General features: G+C 43.3%; 1 protein-coding gene across 1 annotated transcript in view; it reads right to left on the minus strand.

Annotated features, from left to right (window-relative positions):
* LOC120933507 (NXPE family member 3-like) overlaps positions 1 to 22,863 on the minus strand; it is a 99,104-nt gene that overhangs the window by 5,502 nt on the left and 70,739 nt on the right. Inside the window, exons 3-5 of the mRNA XM_040346748.1 lie at positions 16,734 to 16,954; positions 7,713 to 7,783; positions 5,019 to 5,234 (exon numbers count right to left, since the gene is read on the minus strand). Of these exons, the coding sequence (XP_040202682.1) occupies positions 5,019 to 5,234; positions 7,713 to 7,783; positions 16,734 to 16,954 (508 nt within the window). The remainder of the gene's footprint in view (positions 1 to 5,018; positions 5,235 to 7,712; positions 7,784 to 16,733; positions 16,955 to 22,863) is intronic.

Here is a 22,863-nt window from a genome sequence, read left to right on the forward strand (position 1 = left end):
CATCCCTTTCTAGCCGTATGTAGATCAACTATTCTTGAACGTATGCCTTCAGCTCTTTTTTGTGAGGCATGGTTCACATCAGCTGATGCTTTGTAAGAGAACTACTAGAACGCCCCTGGCGCACATGCGTGTGCATGCGCGCATTCAAGAACAGCAGCCGCCTTTCCAGTGCGCTATTGCACATGCGCGTGCGCAATGGATGGCGTGCACGCGCAGGAGTGCATCCCAAATCTCTCTTGGCACCAGTCGGCCTATTTAAAGGGGGCTCTGGCTTCCAAACAATGCTGACTGGTCTTCAGCTGTGCCCTGATTTCCTGACTCCCGTTGTGTTCTGCTTGGTTCCCGTTGCTGACTTTGGCTTTACCTAACTCCGCCTCTGGACTCTGATACCTCTCTGATTACAGGTTCCTGATCCCAGCTATCTATTTGACTCTGCTCATGCTGTTTCCCTTGTACCTTGCTGCCCGCCCGTTACCGAACCCGGCTATCCACCTGACCCTGCTCCTGCTGATGACTTGGTACCCTGCTGCCCGCCTGTTAACTAACCCGGCTATTCCTCTGACCTCTGCCTTCTGGAAGTTCCAGCAAATTGCTAACCCAGAACCTGCAAGTTGGTTGGAGTTCCCCTTAACTTCGGCTGGTCCCTCAAGCGCTACCCGTGCTCTGTGCCTGTTGATCTGTCCGTGTCACGAAGTCTACATCTTCACCTGCAAGTTCTGCAAGCAACACCTACAGGCGCTCGTGTTCCTCCTGACCCTAGCCGCCATCTGTTCCACTCTCAGTGGGGCTTAGGCTGGAGATACAAGAGAGGCCGACCTCATCATATCAGACTCCTACCAGGTACGTGACATGCTTCTTATGAACAGCAATCTTAAAAAGTTTGAGTGTCTTTTGTTAATCAAAGCAGCTCTAAACCACACCTCCAAACTCATTTCATTAATTGGTTTCCAGGTGTGCAAACTACTGATTCCAATTAGTTTTAGTTGAAGTAATTAGGATTAACTTACTTTTTCCTCCAGCACTATGAATGTTTAATAGTAATGTAAAATAACACAAGGGAAGTTGCAATTGTTTGTTTTATTAGCGTGAGTACATGTAGGTAGATTCACAAAGAGTTAGGCCGGCTTATCTACAGATAAGCCGACCTAACTCTGAATCTAAGCCGACCTATGTTTAAGTGTATTCTCAAACAGAGATACACTTAAACATATCTAAGATAGGACGGCTTGCGCCATCGTATCTTAGATTGCAATGTTTTTGCTGACCACTAGATGGCGCTTCCATTGGGGCCGGCGTAGATTATGTAAATGAGGGGATACGCCGATTCACGAACGAACGCAAACGTACGCAGGCCTACGCCGTCGCTTTACGTAGTTTCCGCAAGGGATAGGCCGCCTAAAGTTATGCCCCGTACACACCATCACTTTATGTGATGAAAAAAAACGACATTTTCTGTGAAGTAAAAAATGACGTTTTTGAAACTTCAATTTTCAAAGACGAAGTTGCCTACACACCATCGTTTTTCTCACAATGTTCTAGCAAAGCGAGGTTACGTTCCACCATGTTTTTCCATTGAAGCTTGCTTCATAAGTAGCTTCTGGGCATGCGCGGGTGAAAAAACGTCGTTTTGCTACACACGGTCAATTTCTGTGAAGTAAAAGTTGACGTTTTGAAAAACGACACATAAAATTGATAGTTTTTTAGGTCGTTTTTTAGAAGACATAAAACAACGTTTTCCCCCCACACACGGTCAATTAAAGTGACGTTTTTAAAAACGTAATTTTTTTTCATCACATAAAGTGATGGTGTGTACGCGCCATTAGAGCTATGCTCTAGTGGAATAACAATGTTAAGTATAGCCGCCGTTCCCGCCACGAGGTTCGAATTTTTTACGTTGTTTGCGCAAGTCGTCCGCGAATCGGGTGTTACGTCGTTTCCTTCAACGTCGAAATCAATAGGCCCGTCCGTCGTACTTAGTCGCAATGCGCCCTGGGAAATGTAGTCGCCCGGCGCATGCGCAGTGTAAAAAAACGTGAGGTCAAGCCTCATTTCCATACTACACACCCCCCTCCCAGTCATTTGAATTAGGCGCCCTTACGCCCGCTCGTTTTAGGCTACACCGCCGTAGATTAGCAGGTAAGTGGTTTGTGAAACACTACTAGCCTAACTAATTTACGGCGGTGTAGCCTAAAAAGGCTAGGCTAGGCCGCCCTAAAGTTGGGCGCCCCTACGTGAATCTACCTAATTGTGTTTGTCTATTGTTGTGACTTAGATGTTGTGACTTTTATGGCAAAATACTGTAGAAAAGTTCATTTGACTGGGTTCACATCCTTTTTCTTGCCACTGGTATTTAACAGACCAAAAGGGAGAAAACAAAAGAAGTTAATTGTTAGAGTTTACATACACCCTAAAAAACACTTGTCGCCCACCCACAGTACATTTACTGTGGGAGGCTGGCATGGGCAGGCTGGATCACATACATGTACGTGATCCAGGCTGTTTCAGGGTTTGGGGCACACAGCACGCTACTTTTGGATTCTGGTAACCCTCCACGTGACCAAAATGTCAACAAAGCTGTTATGAATGAATTTCACTTATAACAGCTGTGTTGCCTGCAGAGTGATGCTGTGATTGGACCACAGCTATCACACGGTACCTGGGCCAATCACAGCACCCTGTACCATGTAATTATCTGTAGCTAATCACATATAACAGATTAGTAATCACAGCTGTCATGAATGTAACCCTTTCATGACAGTTGAAAACATTGCTATTACAGTGATTATCGTTGTAAAAATAATCCAAGTGTGCAAAAAAAATAAATAAAAAAAAATCCCTGATCAACCTCCAGAGTAGTAAAGTGTTATTATGGTGACACTCAGCTACTCTGATGAGAGTATGTAAAAAAAAGTATAAAAAAAAGTAAAAACAAATATTTAAAAATGTAATAAACAATTATTATTATTAATAATATTTTTAACATACTGTCACCAGTCAGTATCCCTGATCACCGAAATGCCAGTCATATGATGACACTGTACTGCACTGGTGACAGTATGTAAAAAATTAAAAATATATATATTATATATATATTTAATTTCTTAATTTTCCCAAAAATTGTGGCAAAAAAAATGCACTTCATAAAACCCACCATGCCTCATACTAAATGCTTCAGACTGTCTATTTTCCAAAAAGGAGTCATTTGTACTGTCCTGGCAGTTTAAGGGCCTCAAGAAATGAGACAGACAGACCGTCATTACATCAGGACTACATGCTCCTCTGTCTGACATTTCTTAAATAGCTAAAGGGCGGAGTCACCCGATGACATCTGCAGGTGACCCCGCCCCTTGTGACATCACTGACCGGGGCATGCTGGGTTGATTACATCACAAGGGGCGGTTTACCAGGTAACATAATTTTGTGACTCCACCCCTTAGCTATTTAAGAAATGCCAGACGGAGGAGCAGGCAGTCTACGTGAAGCGCTCGACAAGGCCAGAGTTTTTTTTTGGGGGGGGGGGTTTCCGGTGCGACGGGTGGCGTTAGTTGGATCTATATCAGGGGACATTGTTTTTTCTTTTTTAATAAAGGAAATGTCATAAAATTATTTTCTGTCTTTATTCACATTTTTGAAATTTTTGGTGAATGGGGGGGGCCGAGATCTGGGGGCCCGCTTGTTTTTTTTTTTTTTTAATGCTTCAAAATGCGGCAAAACACTGCTAAACGAGGCATGCACGCATGGCTTACTTGGGTTACTATCTGTCGAGTTAAATCATTCAGGAGAGGTTGTAAAAACGTCTTGAGTTGAAAGCCCGAACTGCTGTTTGTCTGGCTGCCATATGCCTCACAGGGAATGGAACCTTGGATAAATCAGCCAGCATGGCTTGGGGGTTTGTGCTACAAATAAACAAATTAAGGGATTACTTTAAATGGCTGTTCTGTCTTCTTGATCACCTAGCCCAGGGCTCGACAAATCCCGGTCGCCATGGCGACTAGAAATAGTGTCCTGGCGACTTGGCTTGAAAGGTGGGCAAAAAAAAAGCTGGCGCCATCTGGTGGTGAGCCGTTGGTATTACAAGTTATTACCACCAGATGTGTGAGCTGGCGCCATCTGGTGGTGGCCATTGGTATTACAAGTTAAGCATTACAAGTTAAACAGCAATTCTAATGTAATTTTTCACTATTTTTCACTATTTTCACTGCCATCTTCTTACCTCTAATTAGAACCCCCAAACATTATATATATTTTTTATCCTAACACCCTAGAGAATAAAATGGCGATCGTTGCAATACTTTCTGTCACGCCGTATTTGCGCAGCGGTCTTACAAGCGCACTTTTTTGGGAAAAAATAAAAAAAATTTAAATTAAAAAATAAGACAACAGTAAAGTTATCCCCATTTTTTTTTAATATTATGAAAGATAATGTTACGCCGAGTAAATTCATACCCAACATGTCACGCTTCAAAATTGCGTCCGCTCGTGGAATGCCGACAAACTTTTACCCTTTAAAATCTTCATAGGCGACGTTTAAAAAAATCTACAGGTTGCATGTTTTGAGGTACAGAGGAGGTCTAGGGCTAGAATTATTGCTCTCGCTCTACCAATTGCGGCGATACCTCACATGTGTGGTTTGAACACCGTTTACATATGCGGACGCTGCTCACGTATGTGTTAACTTCTGCGCGCAAGCTTGTCGGGACAGGGTGCGTTTTCTGGCTCCTAACTTTTTTACCTGGCTCCTAGATTCCAAGCAAATTTGTCAAACCCTGACCTGGCCTTCCCATATAGATGGTACACGATCAAAATCTTACACCAGTGTGGGTTAAGAAGCAGAAAAAAAACTGTGCATTGTATTCTGTATCTGTGATTTAGTTGACAAGGGGAAAGCCAAAGTCATAATTTGCATGGCTCCATTTATAAATAATCAATACATTCTTGTCTTTTTATAGTATGCAAAAGCTTTCTTTCCCGGAAAAGACAATTATTTTCTTCGCTAGAAAATAGGGCAAAGTTCTTACTTGGAATAAACTTCTCCAGGTATTCAAACCACTGGCGTAGTGTAGAGTCTCCGAACATGTGGATGTCTTTCCCTTTAAGACAGGCCAATACGTCAGATGGTTTAGGAAAATGTCTTGCTGTACATGTCAGGGATGTCCAAACATCATTATAGTAGAAGCCAGATGGCTTTGGAGGTTCCTGACCTGGCCTACAGACTGTGAGATTGGACGTAAGACCTGGAAGACAGGATAACCAGATGAGTCTTGTAAGCAATGAAAAAAATGTTATGTTGCTTTAACCACTTAAGGACTGCCGCACGACGATATACATCGACAGAATGGCACGGCTGGGCACAGGGACGTATATATACGTCCCCTTTAACAGCCCAGCCGTGCTCCGTGTCTGAATCCGGTCCGAAGCTCCGTGACCGCGCCCACGGGACCCACGAACCCGATCGCTGCGTGTGTCCCGCGATCAGGTCACAGGAGCTGAAGAACGGGGAGAGGTGAGTGTAAAGTGGCAATGTCAGTGATCGTCTGTTCCCTGATATAGGGAACAACGATCACTGATGTCACACGTCCAGCCCCGCCCCCTACAGTTAGAAACACACATGAGGTCACACTTAGCTCCTACAGCGCCCCTAGTGGTAAACCTCTTCACTACCATTGACATTTTCACAGTAATCAGTGCATTTTTATAGCACTTTTCGCTGTGAAAATGACAATGGTCCCAAAAATGTGTCAAAAGTGTCCGATGTGTCCGCCATAATGTCGCAGTCATGAAAAAAATCGCTGATCACCACCATTAGTAGTAAAAAAAAATATTAATAAAAATGCCATAAAACTAACACTCGCGGCGACGTAACGACGGGAAAAAGCTTTGTGGATCGCCGTAACTCCTAATTTGCATACCCAACGCTGGTTTACGACGCAAACTCCCCCCAGCGGCGGCCGCGGTACTGCATCCTAAGATCCGACAGTGTAAAACTATTACACCTGTCGGATCTTAGGGATATCTATGCGTAACTGATTCTATGAATCAGTCGCATAGATAGAAACAGGGATAAGACGGCGTATCAGGAGAAACGCCGTCGTATCCCTTTTGTGAATCTGGCCCTTAGTTTGTAAATACATTTTGTGAATTTATCCTTTAATGATAACTTTTACAGCTATATCAACATTTCCAGAAGATAAGGTTTCACACTCTCGACTACTAATAGTAGACTATTGAGCAGAATGAAATTACAATTTGATAGACACCAAATATGATATGAATCCTATGTGTTAGTCTTAGGAGGGGTAATGTATCCCATCAGCCTTCTGCACTTTGTAATATAGGTATATTTGTTGTCTAATTGATTGTTGTTTTCAATTGATTATTGTTTGTCAGTTTTGTGGTTTTGTGACCTATATGCAATCCAGAATGACCCGCTTTCTGTCAATGTGTCTTAATCTGAATTGTAATGTGTTACCTAATCATGAATGCCTAGCACAGACATGAGATTTAGATCTGATGGTTTATTTTTATTGATTTGTGAATTTTGGAGAAATTAGGGTGGCATGTGTTCAGTACGACCCCCCATTCTCCCCATAAGTTTGCCAGACCTCATTGCCATTGCACCCTCTGTACACCCATCATGTGACTGGACAGGGAAAGGTGCAGCAGTAGACTGATGAGCTCATCTCTTGAACATTCTGCTTTCTCCTCCTATCAGCATGCTCCTTTTACTGCAACACACTTGATAGGCTCTTTGTGCTGCTTTCTCCCTCTCCCTTTGTGAGCACTGCTATATAGTAGACTGCAAGGTGCTAATACCAGTCTAAACTTAAATAAAAATACATGTAATAATGAATACGCTCAGTTGTGTCTTTTATATATTCCTGGAGTTTGGCATTAAAATAAACATAATACAAAGAGTAAAATAACGGGTATGAAAGTGATACACAAGCAGCAAGGTAAATAGAATAGTTATATAAGTACTTTGGGCCATATTCACAGCCGAGATACGACGGAGTATCTCAGATACTCCGTCGTATCTCTCAGAGTATCTATGCGACTGATTCATAGAATCAGTTACGCATAGATAGCCCTAAGATCCGACAGGTGTAATTGTTTTACACTGTCGGATCTTAGGATGCAATACCGCGGCCGCCGCTGGGGGGAGTTTGCGTCGTAAACCAGCGTCGGGTATGCAAATTAGTAGTTACGGCGATCCACGACGGTTTTTCGCGTTCGCTACGTCGCTGCTAGTTTAGTTTCCCGCCGCAAAGTTAGTCGTCGTTTTAGGTGCCCTAACTTTACACAGCACACGTATGTGCTGTATAAAGTATGGCCGTCGTTCCCGCGTCGAAATTTAAAAATGTTTTCTTCTTGCGTAAGACGTCCGGGAATACGGAAGTACGCTACGCACATCGCCGTTCGAAAAAATGACGTCACTTCGCACAAAGCACGGCGGGAAATTCAAAAGGGAGCATGCGCAGTAGGTCCGGCGCAGGAGCGCGCCTAATTTAAATGGCACACGCCCCTTTGAATTACGCGGGCTTACGCCGGAGGCCGCCGGCGTAAGTTTTCACGCGAGTGCTTGGTGAATCAGGCACTTGCGCTGAAAACTTGCGGCGGTGTAACGTATCGTAGATACGTTACACCGCCGCACTTCTACGTGAATCTGGCCCTTTGTTAGTACATTGCATTATATAAGTACATTAACATCTTACCTAGTGTACTGTTATCTGATGTCACATTGATTGGAGGGATGGACCCTGGGACAACCTGGTTAGTCACAGAGCTGATAGATGGCAATAATGAATTAAACTGATGGAATTAAAGCAGAGCCACGATCACATAACATGTTAAAACGAGAACTACCGGTAAATATAACCCTGTACCCCGATCATTTATCACATGTATAGTAACAGTGGTAAGCACTATTATGTACAACACAATGTATAGAGTGCAAATTAGGCACCAGAAATTATACAAACACCATCCAGGGGTACCCGTTCAGAAACACCTACACATGTTAAAAAAAAAAAAAAAACCTGCAAGACAATGGTATTTGTATGGTATACTAGCACATTCTGAAATACTCACCTTGGAACAAAGCCCTCCAGCACTGTAAAGTCACCACTGAGAGGGCTGACATGTTCCCCCTGTCTTTCTTCTGGGTCTTTCTTCTTGGTTTGCAAGCTATGGCACTGTGATTGGCCAGAGCCACGATGAGGTCACTTTGGCACAAAGCTCATGTGCCAGTGATGTCACTGGCTGCATGCATGCATGGTACATGCATGGTGAATATCTCCTAAATGGTGCATGTTTTAGGAGATATTTTTTTTACCTATAGGTAAGCCTTATTATATATACCATCACTTTATGTGATGAAAAAAAACTACATTTTCTGTGAAGTAAAAAATTACGTTTTTGAAACTTCAATTTTCAAAGACGAAGTTGCCTACACACCATCGTTTTTCTCACAATGTTCTAGCAAAGCGAGGTTACGTTCTCACCACTTTTTCCATTGAAGCTTGCTTCATAAGTAGCTTCTGGGCATGCGCGGGTGAAAAAACGTTGTTTTAAACGACGTTTTTTGCTACACACGGTCAATTTCTGTGAAGTAAAAAATTACGTTTTGAAAAACGACACATAAAATTGAAGCATGCTTTTACAAGACATAAAATTACGTTTTCCCCCACACACGGTCAATTAAAGTGACGTTTTTAAAAACGTCGTTTTTTTTCATCACATAAAGTGATGGTGTGTACGGGGCATTAACTGCAGGTAAAAATTACTAAGCGGGGGGGTTTACAACTGCTTTAAGTTACAGCCAAGGGACAGAGCAGTTTACAGAGTCATGGCAGAACACAGAACCCGTCATACCCAGTAACTCTTGTAGGGGTGATTGCTACATGTATATACACTGCTCAAAAAATTAAAGGAACACTTTTGAATCAGAAATCCTGGGATATTGATCAGGTCATTTAAGTAGCAGAGGGGGGGGGGTGTATACAGAGGGGGTTGTTAATCAGTTTCAGCTGCTTTGCTGTTAATTGAAAATAACAACAGGTGCACTAGATGGGCAACAATGAGACGACCTCCAAAACAGGAATGGATTTTCAGGTGGAGGTGTCTGACATTTTTTTTTCCTACTCATCTTTTTTCACTAGTTTTGCATTTGGCTAGGGTCAGTGTCACTACTGGTAGCATGCGGCGATACTTGGACCGTATAAAGTTTGCACAGGCAGTCCAACTCCTCCAGGATGGCACATCAATACGTGTCATTGCCAGAAGGTTTGCCGTGTCTCCCAGCACAGTCTCAAGAGCATGGAGGAGATTCCAGGAGACAGGCAGTTACTCTAGGAGAGCTGGACAGAGCCGTAGAAGGTCCTTAACCCATCAGCAGGACCGGTATCTGCTTCTTTGTGCAAGGAGGAACAGGATGAGCACTGCCAGAGCCCTACAAAATGACCTCCAGCAGGCAAATGGTGTGAATGTCTCTGACCAAACAATCAGAAACAGACTTCATGGGGGTGGCCTGAGGAACCGACGTCCTCTAGTGTGCTCTGTGCTCACTTCTGGACACTGTGGAGCTCGATTGACATTTTTCATTGAACACCAGAATTGTCAGGTGCACCACTGGTGCCCCATGCTTTTCACAGATGAGAGCAGGTTCACCCTGAGCATATGTGACAGACGTGAAAGCGTCTGGAGAAGCCATAGAGAACGTTATGCTGCCTGTAACATCGTTCAGCATGACTGGTTTGGTGGTGGGTCAGTGATGGCCTGGGAGGCATATACATGGAGGGACGCACAGACCTCTACAAGCTACACAATGGCATCCTGACTGCCATTAGGTATCGGGATGAAATCCTTGGACCCATTGTCAGACCCTACGCTGGTGCAGTGGGTCCTGGGTTCCTCCTGGTGCACGACAATGCCCGGCCTCATGTGGCAAGAGCATGCAGCCAGTTCCTGGAGGATGAAGAAATTGATACCATTGAATGGCCCCCACGCTCACCTGACCTAAATCCAAAAGAACACCTCTGGGACATTATGTTTCGGTACATGCGGCGCCACCAGGTTGCACCTCAGTCTGTTCAGGAGCTCAATGATGCTCTGGTCCAGATCTGGGAGAAAATACCCCAGGACACCATCCGTCGCCTCATTAGGAGCATGTCCTGATGTTATCAGGCATGCATACAAGCACTTGGGGGGCCATACAAACTACTGAGGACCATTTTGAGTTGTTACAATGAAATTTCAGCAAAATGGACTAGCTTGCTGCATTTCAGCCCTCTGTAGGTGGATAATTTTCATTTCCATCAAATGATGTGCCATCCTTTATTTTTTATTCCATACATTTTTATTGAGTAGGAACAGTGCGAAAGACACGAAAATATACATTTTGTGTACAAAAAATATTAGACAATACAGTACAGAAACTCTTAAAGGTCCTAACAGTACAATAGGGATGGTGCAGACATTATGCACGTGGAACAGACTGAAGCTCGCCTGAAGTGGTGGTATGGGATATAACTTCCCTTTTACTTTTGTACAAGTATTTAGGATTTGGAGAGGGGGAGGAATGATATATCAGGGGGGGGGAGGGGGGTAAAAAAAAAAAAAGGGAAAAAGGACTAAATGGTTACAAAAGACATAAGTTTCGTATATGATAGAGAAAACTGCAAAGCCAACTATCTCGGTGCAGACAGAACTGTGGTTCGGGAATAAAAAGTTATAGGCCTTGTATTCTGGGGTATTCTTAAACTCAAGCCATTTGTACCAAGTCGCATTGAATGTAATAATCTGTTCCTGAGCAATGCTGATAAGTTCTTTGATTCTTTCGATGTTGACTAGTCTGCGAAACCACTCTATCTTTGTTGGTGTGACAGTTGATCGCCAATGGCACGGAATACAGTGTCTAGCAGCGTTTATCATGAACATTGTGAGGGATTTCATGTATCTCTTTCTAGGGATTGAACTGTGGTGTAGCAAGTATTGTTCAAGTCTGAGATCGTCTGAGGTGATTGAAGTGATAGTCTCATGAACCATTTTCCAAAAGGACTTGATTAACGGGCATGACCACCAAATGTGGAGCATCGAGCCTTCCCCGTGCCCGCATCTCCAACACTTGTTAGAAATTTGGGAGGAAAACTTATGGAGCAAAGTGGGAGTCTGTACCACCTGGTTACAATTTTGAAGCCACACTCCTGGGTGGCAACATTTAGAGATCCCTTGTGGGCATGCATAAAGATGGTTTCCCATTCTGTTTGTAACAGGTTCAGGTTGAGGTCTTTTTCCCATGCCAGACATGACGCACTGGAGAAGACCGCAGCGGTCTCAAATAATGAGTTATACAGAGATGGTGTGTCTTTGAGGTTGTTTTAGCAAGGCTAAGGATTCTAAAATTGTGGGGCGTCTCGTCCAGATACTAATATGCTCCTTCGTAGTCAGGAAGTGTTTGAGTTGCAAATATTGCCAATGTGAAAAAACATTTGATTTCAATTCTCTCTTTAGTTCACCTCTAGTTAGTAAGGTACCAGTCTTAAAAAAGTGCAAAAACAGTTTGTCTCTGTGAGGCCAAGTTTTGGGGAAGAAGTTCCGTTCTAGCCCAGGAGGGAAGTCAGGATTGTTGTTTAGCGGGGTAAGTGGGCCTAGCCACGGTGACGGGCATAATGCCTTAAATGTGGCACGGAATATTTCTAAGGTGGGGCCAACGAGAGGGTGATGCTTGGCAGCTGGAGGGTGATGTTTCGGGTGAATCCATGGAAGATTCCTGACTGGTAGGGTAAATTGTGAGTGTTCTAATGTGACCCAGTTCTTCACTAAGTGGTGGTTGTTCCAATCAACTATTCTCGCCAAAAGGGCTGCTTGGTGGTATTTACGCAGATCGGAAAGTGCAATCCCTCCCTTGTGTTTGGGTAAGGTTAGTTTTGTGAATTTCAATCTTGGAGATTTGCCTCTCCAAATAAAAGAGGAGCAGGCTTGCCGAAATGAGACAAAAAAGGCAGGGGGAAGTTTAATAGGGATCGTTTGCATAACGTAGAGGAAACGGGGTAGAATTGTCATCTTAATCAACGAGGCCCTACCAAACCAAGAGACATTCAGGGAGTTCCATCTCTTGAGATCCTCTTTAGATTCTTTTTAGAATTGGGGTAAAGTTTAGTTTGAATAGGTCCAACAGGGTTTTAGGAATTTCAATGCCCAAGTAGGTAAAGGAATTTTCTGCCCCTTACAAAGATCAATCTCACCCGGGGATAGCGTAATATTCAGCACGATTGATTTCGAGTGGTTAATTTTAAAATTAGATATGGCCTGGAAATGTTCTATGTCATGTAGTAGATTAGGTAGGGATATATGGGGAACTGAAAGTGAAAGAAGCATATCGCCTGCAAATGCGGCTATCTTGTAAATGTTTTCATTTATTTGGATTCCCTTGATGTCTGGGTTTTCCCTTATTCTATTCAACAAGGGTTCTAATGTTGGTACCTACTATTGTATGAGGGGAGAGGGGACAACCTTGTCTTGTTCCATTACGTAGTTTGAAGGCGCTCGACAGGTGGCCATTGACGCGTACTTTTGCAACAGGATTAACATAGAGGGCCCGTATATATGATCTCATTAAGGATGGGATACCAATATGGTTCAATACCGCATCCATATAATCTTAGGCCACCTTGTCGAACGCCTTCTCAGCGTCTAGTGACAAAAAAAAAACTTTTAACTTGTTAGAGGTAAGCCAATGATGTATATTTAAAGCTTTAATCGTATTATCGCGTCCCTTCCTACCTGGGTTAAACCCTACCTGATCAAGGGAAATGAGGGAAGGTAGCAGTGGGATAAGTCTGTTTGCTAATATTTTGGCATATATTTTAACATCAACGTTGATCAGGGATATCGGCCTATAGTTTGTAACCTGGGTAAGATCTTTTCCTTCCTTGGGGATTACAGATATATGGGCTTCTAAAATCAAAGCTGGTGGGTTTTGTTCAGAGTGGAGTGCCCTGAAGGTTTTTAGCTCTGGGCTTAAGTATATCTGTGAAGGTCTTGTAGTACAATAGAGGTAGACTGTCTGGCCCTGGGGCTTTTCCTACTTTCATGTCTTTAATGGCCCTGTCAAATTCGCAATCCGATATGGGTGCATCAAGATCTCGTGCTACGTTCTCCGATATTTTTGGTGGGCTGTATTTTTGCAGAAAATCTTCGATAAGTTGTGATCTTTTAACCGTATTAAGGGGGCATTTCGGGTTAGAGGGTAGATTATATAAAGTTTGATAGTACAATTCAAATTGCTTGGCTATATCCTCATTAGAGGAGTGTATTTTGCCTGGGTTGTCTCTAATTTGATGGATTGTGGCGGCAGCCTTTTTATCTTGGACCACTTTTGCTAATAGTTTACCGCTTTTGTTACCTTGTTTGTAAAATATTTTATGACGCAGTATGTACTGTCTTTTAGTCTTTAAGCTTAATTCTTCAGATAGGGATAGTCTAGCATTCGTCAGTTCCTCCAAGGTATTTGCTGCAATAGTTTGTTTATGAGCTGCCTCTAAGGTCTGTATTCGAGCGATCAAGGATGTAATCCTCGACTGCTGGTCTTTTTTCTGTCTGGCAAGTGTGGCAATGAATTCACCCCTCATGACACATTTATGTGCTTCCCACTGGGTCAGCAGTGAGGTGTCTTCATTTTCATTTCGTGAGAAGTAATCGGTCAATATACCACTAAAGAGTTGTACCTGCATCTGGTCTTTCAAGATAGATGAGTTGAGTCTCCATGTTTTTGTTGTAGTCATTCGGTCAGGGAATACTAATGTCATAGTGATTGTGTGGTGATCTGATATCAACATAGGTTCAATCGTGGCACTTTTCAGTACCCTTAAGTCTGTCTGAGATATAAAAAAGTGATCTATCCTAGAGTATTTTTGGCAGACTGTTGAAAAAATGTATAGTCTTTGGTTTGTGGGTTTAAAGTTCTCCAGGCGTCATGCAACATTAATCCTTGCAGTTGAAGTTTGATTTGTTTCAATGCACTATAGGGAAGGCTCGACGCTCCATTCGATGTATCTAAAATAGGATTGAGGGGGACATTAAAGTCACCTCCTAGTATGAGCATACCTGAAGCAAAGGTGGTCAGTAGATGTTTAATCCTACGAAAGAATGGCACCTGTTTTGTGTTTGGGGCATATATGCTTGCGATAGTAATCGGATGTGATCTAAGTTTTCCTTTAAGAAATACGTATCTCCCTTCCGGGTCTAGCATAGTGTCTTGTACTTGAAATGAGGTATGTTTCGCTATTAGTATCGAGACTCCTTTTGTTTTTCCGTCAAGGTTGGATGCATGAAAGGCCAGAGGAAATCTTTTATCATTAAATTTCGGGATCTTGTCTTTTTTAAAGTGGGTTTCTTGGGCGCATATTATATCAGCTTTCTGTTTATGGCAATCATTAAGGAGTTTAGTTCTTTTTTCAGGAATATTCAGTCCTTTTTTGTTTATAGTGTGTAGCTTTAGCAACAAGGGAGTAGAGTGATGGATATCAGGTGACATGCTTGCACTCTAAAAAAAAATCTCCGCAGAGAAAAAGAAAAGAGAGAGAGAGAAAAAAAGGGGGAGCTGGAAATGGGGGGGGGGGAATGGGTCAGGGAATTCCGGGAGTAGACCTAGATCTGAAGGTCCACTCTAATAATACAACCCGGCAAGGTCAAAGGGTGCAACAAGTTACACCCCTTGTGTGGGTACGGTGTCTAGGCGAACCAAGATAGAGTAGACGAGGTAAAATACTGGTAAAAAATGTGAAGAACAATAGAGACCAACAAAATAGGCCTCACTGCACCTCAGAGATTCCTCTATGTATTAGATGTATGGGCACTACGGAGCGGCTATCTAAAAATAGCACATATCGAGCCCAGGGTAAGGGATAATCACTGTCAGGGGGGCTCCATGTTCACTTCAAGTTACTTGGTACAATAGGCATGCAGGGAGAGGTCACATTGGTAAAGTGACATGTGTGTTCTGCCACCCAAAGACAAACTTCAGTTCACAGACATTCTACTACTTTGATAGTTCAAACATTTATATGAGCTATAATCAAAGGACACTGGTGGGCACCCCTGAGTAAATTCCAGATAAACAATCTCTGTTAACAGCTTTCAGGGACACCCCTTATTCTAATGTTATGTCTCCTTCCGCGATTGTCCAGGTCCTCTAAATGGCGAGTAATATCGATTAGGTGGGACAGATTCAGGTCCGAGGATTTCTGGACCTGTTTAATGGCATCTGCATGTCTTGCTGTGGATTGCTCCACTGCCCCCATACAACCTGATATATTCTGAATATCAGTTTTCAGATCAGAGATGGCAGACTTGATATCATGTGTCACTGCCTGGAGGTCAGCTAGGCATAGGGGCTGTGAGGGCTGATGAGAATGGGTCATTTGCACTGGCTGGAAATGCATTGGGAGTCACGCGTCCATCTTGGTCCGGAGCTAGGCCACGCCCCCCATCCTTTCATTTCTAACACATTACCCAGTCCATATCAGTATAGATATCCAGCATGAGATTTTTACCCGTTGAGATCTGTTTTCAAAGTGTTCCTTTAATTTTTTTGAGCAGTGTATTTTATATATATACATTAAGGAGGTTTGAGAATTATGGATATGCAGAGTACAGGGTCCTAATAAGTTTTTGGGTTTTTTGTTTTCATTTTAATTGGGAATTAATGTATTTTAATGAATAATAATATAATAATGATGTTATGTTTGTGTGTGTATTAAGTATGTAAACATTGTTATGCCCCGTACACACGATCGGAAATTCCGACAGCAAAAGTCCGATGTGAGCTTTTGAATGGAAATTCCGACCATGTGTATGCTCCATCTGACTTTTGCTGTCGGAAATTTCCGCTAACAAAAGAGGATAAAGAGGATATTTTTCAATCAGAACACTAGTTCTGGTGAAAAGCATGGATTCCCTTACTTTGGAGGAATTACCTCTCAATTCTAAAATGTTAAGAATATTTGATCTTGTCGTTAGGCACCATTATAATCCCCATCCCCCTTTCCCATTTTTCTACCTCTAACTTCTTGTTTTGGCCATGGGAAAGAAAGTGAAGAGATATCTCCTCCTCAATGGAACACAGGTGGCAAAATAAAAATCTAGTTATAACCCTCCCTTATGCTGCGTACACACGATTAGAAATTCCGACAAAGAAAACCATGGATTTTTTTCCGACGGAATGTTGTCTTAAACTTGTGTTGCATACACTTGGTCACACAAAATTCCAACCGTCAAGAACGTGGTGACGTACAACACAACGAGCCAAGAAAAATTAAGTTCAAGGATTCCGAACATGCATCAAATTGATTCCGAGCATGCGTGTTTTTTTGAGCATCGGAATTGCATACAGACGATCAGAATTTCCGACAAGAACTTTGAGAACCAGAATTGAGAACCAGCTCTCAAATTTTTGCTGGCGGAAATTCCGACAGAAAAAGTCAGATGGAGCCTACACATGGTCGGAATTTCTGACCAAAAGCTCACATTAGACTTTCTTGTCGAAATTTCCGATCGTGTGTACGCGGCATTACTCTATCCAAAGTGAAAAAAAAAAGTTTTGCCTTTAGCTACTTTAGGGTGTTTATAAACATACATGTAGAAGTTGCAAGAATATTAGCAATGGAGTAGCTTCTAAGAAGAATTTGGTCAATAACTTATTCTACCCTTGCAAGTTTATAAATCACTATTCTTACCCACTCAGGAGTAGGTCCTCCATTTTGTTTGTCACCTTTCGGTATCCTCCCATAGAGTGATGGACCCAGGAGTCACACGGCAGTCGCTGAGGTTTTACACACTCCCAAGTGTCTCCACTAAGGGGGTCCTTATATTTGCATACGTCATTTCTTGTAATCTTGATGTTACATTCCACCACCTCACTACTGCCATTGGAATGAAAAAAGCCATGGAAAAAGACCTGCCAGACACAGAAATCACACTCATGAAAATATTTTTTATTAACAGATTTTTATAGAAAAAAATCTCCATGGGATTACGCCACACACGCATGGGAACCTTTGCCCCATACCATCTCGCATCTAGGTAAGGTCTATACCCTGATTTACCTTGGGATATCTTCCAGCAAGGTTGCCTTCTACCCTTACAACATTTATTTATTTTTCAACAGACCCCATGGCGTGTCCCATCACTCTATCCACCTTTTGAGGAGGAACTCACCACCTGTTTGCCATCTGTCCTTTGTGACAGTCCATGCCTGCGCCTTCGCGGCAAATGGTCTGATCTCCTCAGCTTCCGGCACTGACACCCTGTTGCCTACCTTGTCCTACACCCTTTCCATCATGTACATCAATTGGACACGTAAGTGTAGGACTGACTTATATGTCTTCCTCTATGCTTAGTGATATCACCATTTTACACACATTTTTACTTTTTCAGATATGGGAGCATCCGCCCCTGATGAGTGTCTCACACGAAACGCGTCGGGCATTACAGGATGCCAATGTATTCCCATATCAAACCATGGATCCACACATTGACTCACAGGCAACTACGTGTCACCCATCCCTCACCCCATGTGATCCCAATTGTACTATGCCTGTTTTAGGATTCTATTGTGTGTGTGTATGTTTTCAATGGGAGCTGTTCATCCATTCCCCTACTGTTATGCATTGCTGACTGATACTATTATGTACCCTTGACGTCCATGTATTCGCCATATGCCAGGCGTTTCCAAGTTGTCACTGATATGTGCTGTCTATGTGTATTATAGCTGTGTTATACTATGTACAGCCCCATTTTTAGCAGACACTGTACCACACCTTGTTTTATATCATTAAACATGTTTCCTTTAACCTACTCCCACGTTGTCTTGAACCTCACTCAAAGTCCCAAATTCCCTTATATACATTCGTACCAGGGATGGAGGCACATGTATGTGCCTCATCCAAAGTCCCATCTATGCCCAGCATAGTCCCCTCTTTTTTGCTCCAATCAGGGATGGAGGTTCCTGGCTTTATTGGCAGTGCTCCCCTGCCACTTTTGTGGATGTTTTCAGTGTCCCCCATGTGGCTTAGCATCTCCACCTGAGACTTGCTCTCAGTTGGGACCTGTTGGCCATGTCTATGACAACTAGGCAATTGGGTACGGGTCAGCCTTTTGGCACTGTTTTGGGTTGACATCCTGGGCTTCACACTGTTGTCACGTACCCGGAAGCTGCGATGGGCTCTGCACGCCTGTCACTTGGTGGTGTGGAATCTTAGGACCTTATCTGCAGTGATCTAATCAATAGGAGTCCTATGCTAATTAGTCAAGTGTTATGCCATACTTTCCTACGGACTTGTATATATCTAAGAGTGATCCATGGTGCAAGATACATGTATATGGACTTAAATACACCTTATCCTCTAAGATCTTTATTGAATATGTTTTAGTGTCTGGGGCGCGGCTTTGTTTTTTGTTTTATGTCATTTGTGTATCGCACGCCAGCTGCTGCCTATAGTGGCACTTTTCAGTACCCTTAAGTCTGTCTGAGATATAAAAAAGTGATCTATCCTAGAGTATTTTTGGCAGACTGTTGAAAAAAATGTATAGTCTTTGGTTTGTGGGTTTAAAGTTCTCCAGGCGTCATGCAACATTAATCCTTGCAGTTGAAGTTTGATTTGTTTCAATGCACTATAGGGAAGGCTCGATGCTCCGTTCGATGTATCTAAAATAGGATTGAGGGGGACATTAAAGTCACCTCCTAGTATGAGCATACCTGAAGCAAAGGTGGTCAGTAGATGTTTAATCCTACGAAAGAATGGCACCTGTTTTGTGTTTGGGGCATATATACTTGCGATAGTGATAGGATGTGATCTAAGTTTTCCTTTAAGAAATACGTATCTCCCTTCCGGGTCTAGCATAGTGTCTTGTACTTGAAATGGGGTATGTTTCGCTATTAGTATCGAGACCCCTTTTGTTTTCCCATCAAGGTTGGATGCATGAAAGGCCAGAGGAAATCTTTTATCATTACATTTCGGGATCTTGTCTTTTTAAAAGTGGGTTTCTTGGGTGCATATTATATCATCTTTCTGTTTATGGCAATCATTAAGGAGTTTACTTTTTTCAGGAATATTCAGTCCTTTTACGTTTATAGAGAGTAGCTTTAGCAACAAGGGAGTAGAGTGATGGATATCAGGTGACATGTTTGCACTCTAAAAAAATCTCCGCAGAGAGAAAGAAAAGAGAGAAAAAAAAGGGGGGGGAGCTGGAAATGGGGCGGGGGAGGGGAATGGGTCAGGGAATTCCGGGAGTAGACCTAGATCTGAAGGTCCACTCTAATAATACAACCCGGCAAGGTCAAAGGGTGCAACAAGTTACACCCCTTGTGTGGGTACGGTGTCTAGGCGAACCAAGATAGAGTAGACGAGGTAAAATACTGGTAAAAGTTGTGAAGAACAATAGAGACCAACAAAATAGGCCTCACTGCACCTCAGAGATTCCTCTATGTATTAGATGTATGGGCACTACGGAGCAGCTATCTAAATATAGCACATATCGAGCCTAGGGTAAGGGATAATCACTGTCAGGGGGGGGGGGGGGGCTCCATGTTCACTTCAAGTTACTTGGTACAATAGGCATGCAGGGAGAGGTCACATTGGTAAAGTGACATGGTGTGTTCTGCCACCCAAGGACAAACTTCAGTTCACAGACATTCTACTACTTTGATAGTTCAAACATTTATATGAGCTATAATCAAAGGACACTGGTGGGCACCCCTGAGTAAAATACAGATAAACAATCTCTGTTAACAGCTTTCAGGGACACCCCTTATTCTAATGTTATGTCTCCTTCCGCGATTGTCCAGGTCCTCTAAATGGCTTTATTGGCAGTAGGGATGAGCTCCGCGTTCGATTCGAACGTATGTTCGACTCGAACATCGGTCGTTCGATCGTTCGTCGAAACTCGAACAAAACGGGTCGTTCGCGCCAAATTCGAGTGACGCAAAACGTCCCATAATTCACTGGGGCGTTGAGCGCTGATGATTGGCCAAGCATGCTGTATGTCCCGCATGCTTGGCCAATCACAGCGCTCAAAAAACGAAGAGCCATAATTGGCCAAAGCCAGGGTGGCTTTGGCCAATTATGGCTCAGGGGGATTAGTACACGCCCCCCACTATAAAAGGCAGCCTGCACGGCTGCCTAGTGTAGTGTGTTGGCGGTTCTAGAGAAGATCAGTCAGTCAGACAGAGAGAGATAGAGAGATAGAGACACAGTGTCTTAACTAGATAGATAGATAGATAGATAGATAGATAGATAGATAGATAGATAGATAGAAAGATAGATAGAGTAGGAAGTGTAGTCAGTATAGTTAAAAGTACAGTTTGTAGAGAATATATTCACATCCTTAGGCGTTGTCAATATATTTATAAACTGTACAGCTCAGCTAGTTTATCTATCAGGCAGGAGATTGTTCTACATGCAGCGCTCTAACGTGTTGTATTGCCTGCATTAGGGATTTACTTTAAATATAATTATTCTGTGTTATTTAACGTGTGCTAGTTAATTGCACACACAGACGCATTACCTGTTACTGCACGTGTGCAATTTATTTGCACAGAAGCGCAGTCGCTGTTAATGCAACTGGGCTATTGAATTGCACAGAAACGCAGTCGCTATTACTGCGTGCGTGCTGTTTAATAGCAACTAAAGGCAGTTGGTGTCACTGCGTGCGTGCTGTTAAATCGCATTTGACCGCAGTCGCTATTACTGCGTGCGTGCTGTTTAATAGCAACTAAAGGCAGTTGGTGTCACTGCGTGCGTGCTGTTAAATCGCATTTGACCGCAGTCGCTATTACTGCGTGCGTGCTGTTTAATAGCAACTAAAGGCAGTTGGTGTCACTGCGTGCGTGCTGTTAAATCGCATTTGACCGCAGTCGCTATTACTGCGTGCGTGCTGTTTAATAGCAACTAAAGGCAGTTGGTGTCACTGCGTGCGTGCTGTTAAATCGCATTTGACCGCAGTCGCTATTACTGCGTGCGTGCTGTTTAATAGCAACTAAAGGCAGTTGGTGTCACTGCGTGCGTGCTGTTAAATCGCATTTGACCGCAGTCGCTATTACTGCGTGCGTGCTGTTTAATAGCAACTAAAGGCAGTTGGTGTCACTGCGTGCTGTTAAATCGCATTTGACCGCAGTCGCTATTACTGCGTGTGTGCTGTTTAATAGCAACTAAAGGCAGTTGGTGTCACTGCGTGCGTGCTGTTAAATCGCATTTGACCGCAGTCGCTATTACTGCGTGCGTGCTGTTTAATAGCAACTAAAGGCAGTTGGTGTCACTGCGTGCGAGCTGTTAAATCGCATTTGACCGCAGTCGCTATTACTGCGTGCGTGCTGTTTAATAGCAACTAAAGGCAGTTGGTGTCACTGCGTGCGTGCTGTTAAATCACATTTGACCGCAGTCGCTATTACTGCGTGCGTGCTGTTTAATAGCAACTAAAGGCAGTTGGTGTCACTGCGTGCGTGCTGTTAAATCGCATTTGACCGCAGTCGCTATTACTGCGTGCGTGCTGTTTAATAGCAACTAAAGGCAGTTGGTGTCACTGCGTGCGTGCTGTTAAATAACATTTGACCGCAGTCGCTATTACTGCGTGCGTGCTGTTTAATAGCAACTAAAGGCAGTTGGTGTCACTGCGGCTATTTTGTTACTTTACACTTGAGCCAAGTCGCTCTTACTGTGTGGTTGCTGTTTAATACCATCTGAAAGCAGTTGGTGTGACAGCGACTATTTTGTTACTTTACACTTGAACCAAGTCGCTCTTACTGTGTGATTGCTGTTTAATACCATCTGAACGCAGTCGGTGTGACAGCGACTATTTTGTTACTTTACACTTGAGCCAAGTCGCTCTTACTGTGTGGTTGCTGTTTAATACCATCTGAACGCAGTTGGTGTGACAGCGACTATTTTGTTACTTTACACTTGAGCCAAGTCGCTCTTACTGTGTGGTTGCTGTTTAATACCATCTGAACGCAGTCGGTGTGACAGCGACTATTTTGTTACTTTACACTTGAGCCAAGTCGCTCTTACTGTGTGGTTGCTGTTTAATACCATCTGAACGCAGTTGGTGTGACAGCGACTATTTTGTTACTTCACACTTGAGCCAAGTCGCTCTTACTGTGTGGTTGCTGTTTAATACCATCTGAACGCAGTCGGTGTGACAGCGACTATTTTGTTACTTTACACTTGAGCCAAGTCGCTCTTACTGTGTGGTTGCTGTTTAATACCATCTGAACGCAGTTGGTGTGACAGCGACTATTTTGTTACTTTACACTTGAACCAAGTCGCTCTTACTGTGTGATTGCTGTTTAATACCATCTGAACGCAGTCGGTGTGACAGCGACTATTTTGTTACTTTACACTTGAGCCAAGTCGCTCTTACTGTGTGGTTGCTGTTTAATACCATCTGAACGCAGTTGGTGTGACAGCGACTATTTTGTTACATAACACCTGAACGCATAACTATGGCTGGAAGGACAAAGAGAGGCAGAGAGTCACGAGGGCAAGCAGGCTCTGCATCTAGAGGTAACGCTGGTGATGGATGTGGTGCATCCTCTTCAGCACGTGGCCGTGGCCGCTCGTCCTTCTTTTCGGGAGCTGGCCGTGTTGAGCCTCAACATGCTGAGAAATTAGTTGAGTGGATGACCAAGCCGTCCTCATCCTCCTCATCCTCTCTCACACAGACTGATTATAGTTTGTCTGGCAAAGCAGCTGCCAAGGCGTCCTCTACCCTCTGCACAATGGGATCACACAATCCTTCCCTAGTCCCACCGTGTCCTCCTGAGGAGTCCCCCGAACTGTTTCAACACAGTGTTGGGTACATGCTAGCTGA

This window comes from Rana temporaria, chromosome 3, assembly GCF_905171775.1.
Source record: "Rana temporaria chromosome 3, aRanTem1.1, whole genome shotgun sequence".
In the NCBI taxonomy this organism is placed as follows: Eukaryota; Metazoa; Chordata; class Amphibia; order Anura; family Ranidae; genus Rana; species Rana temporaria.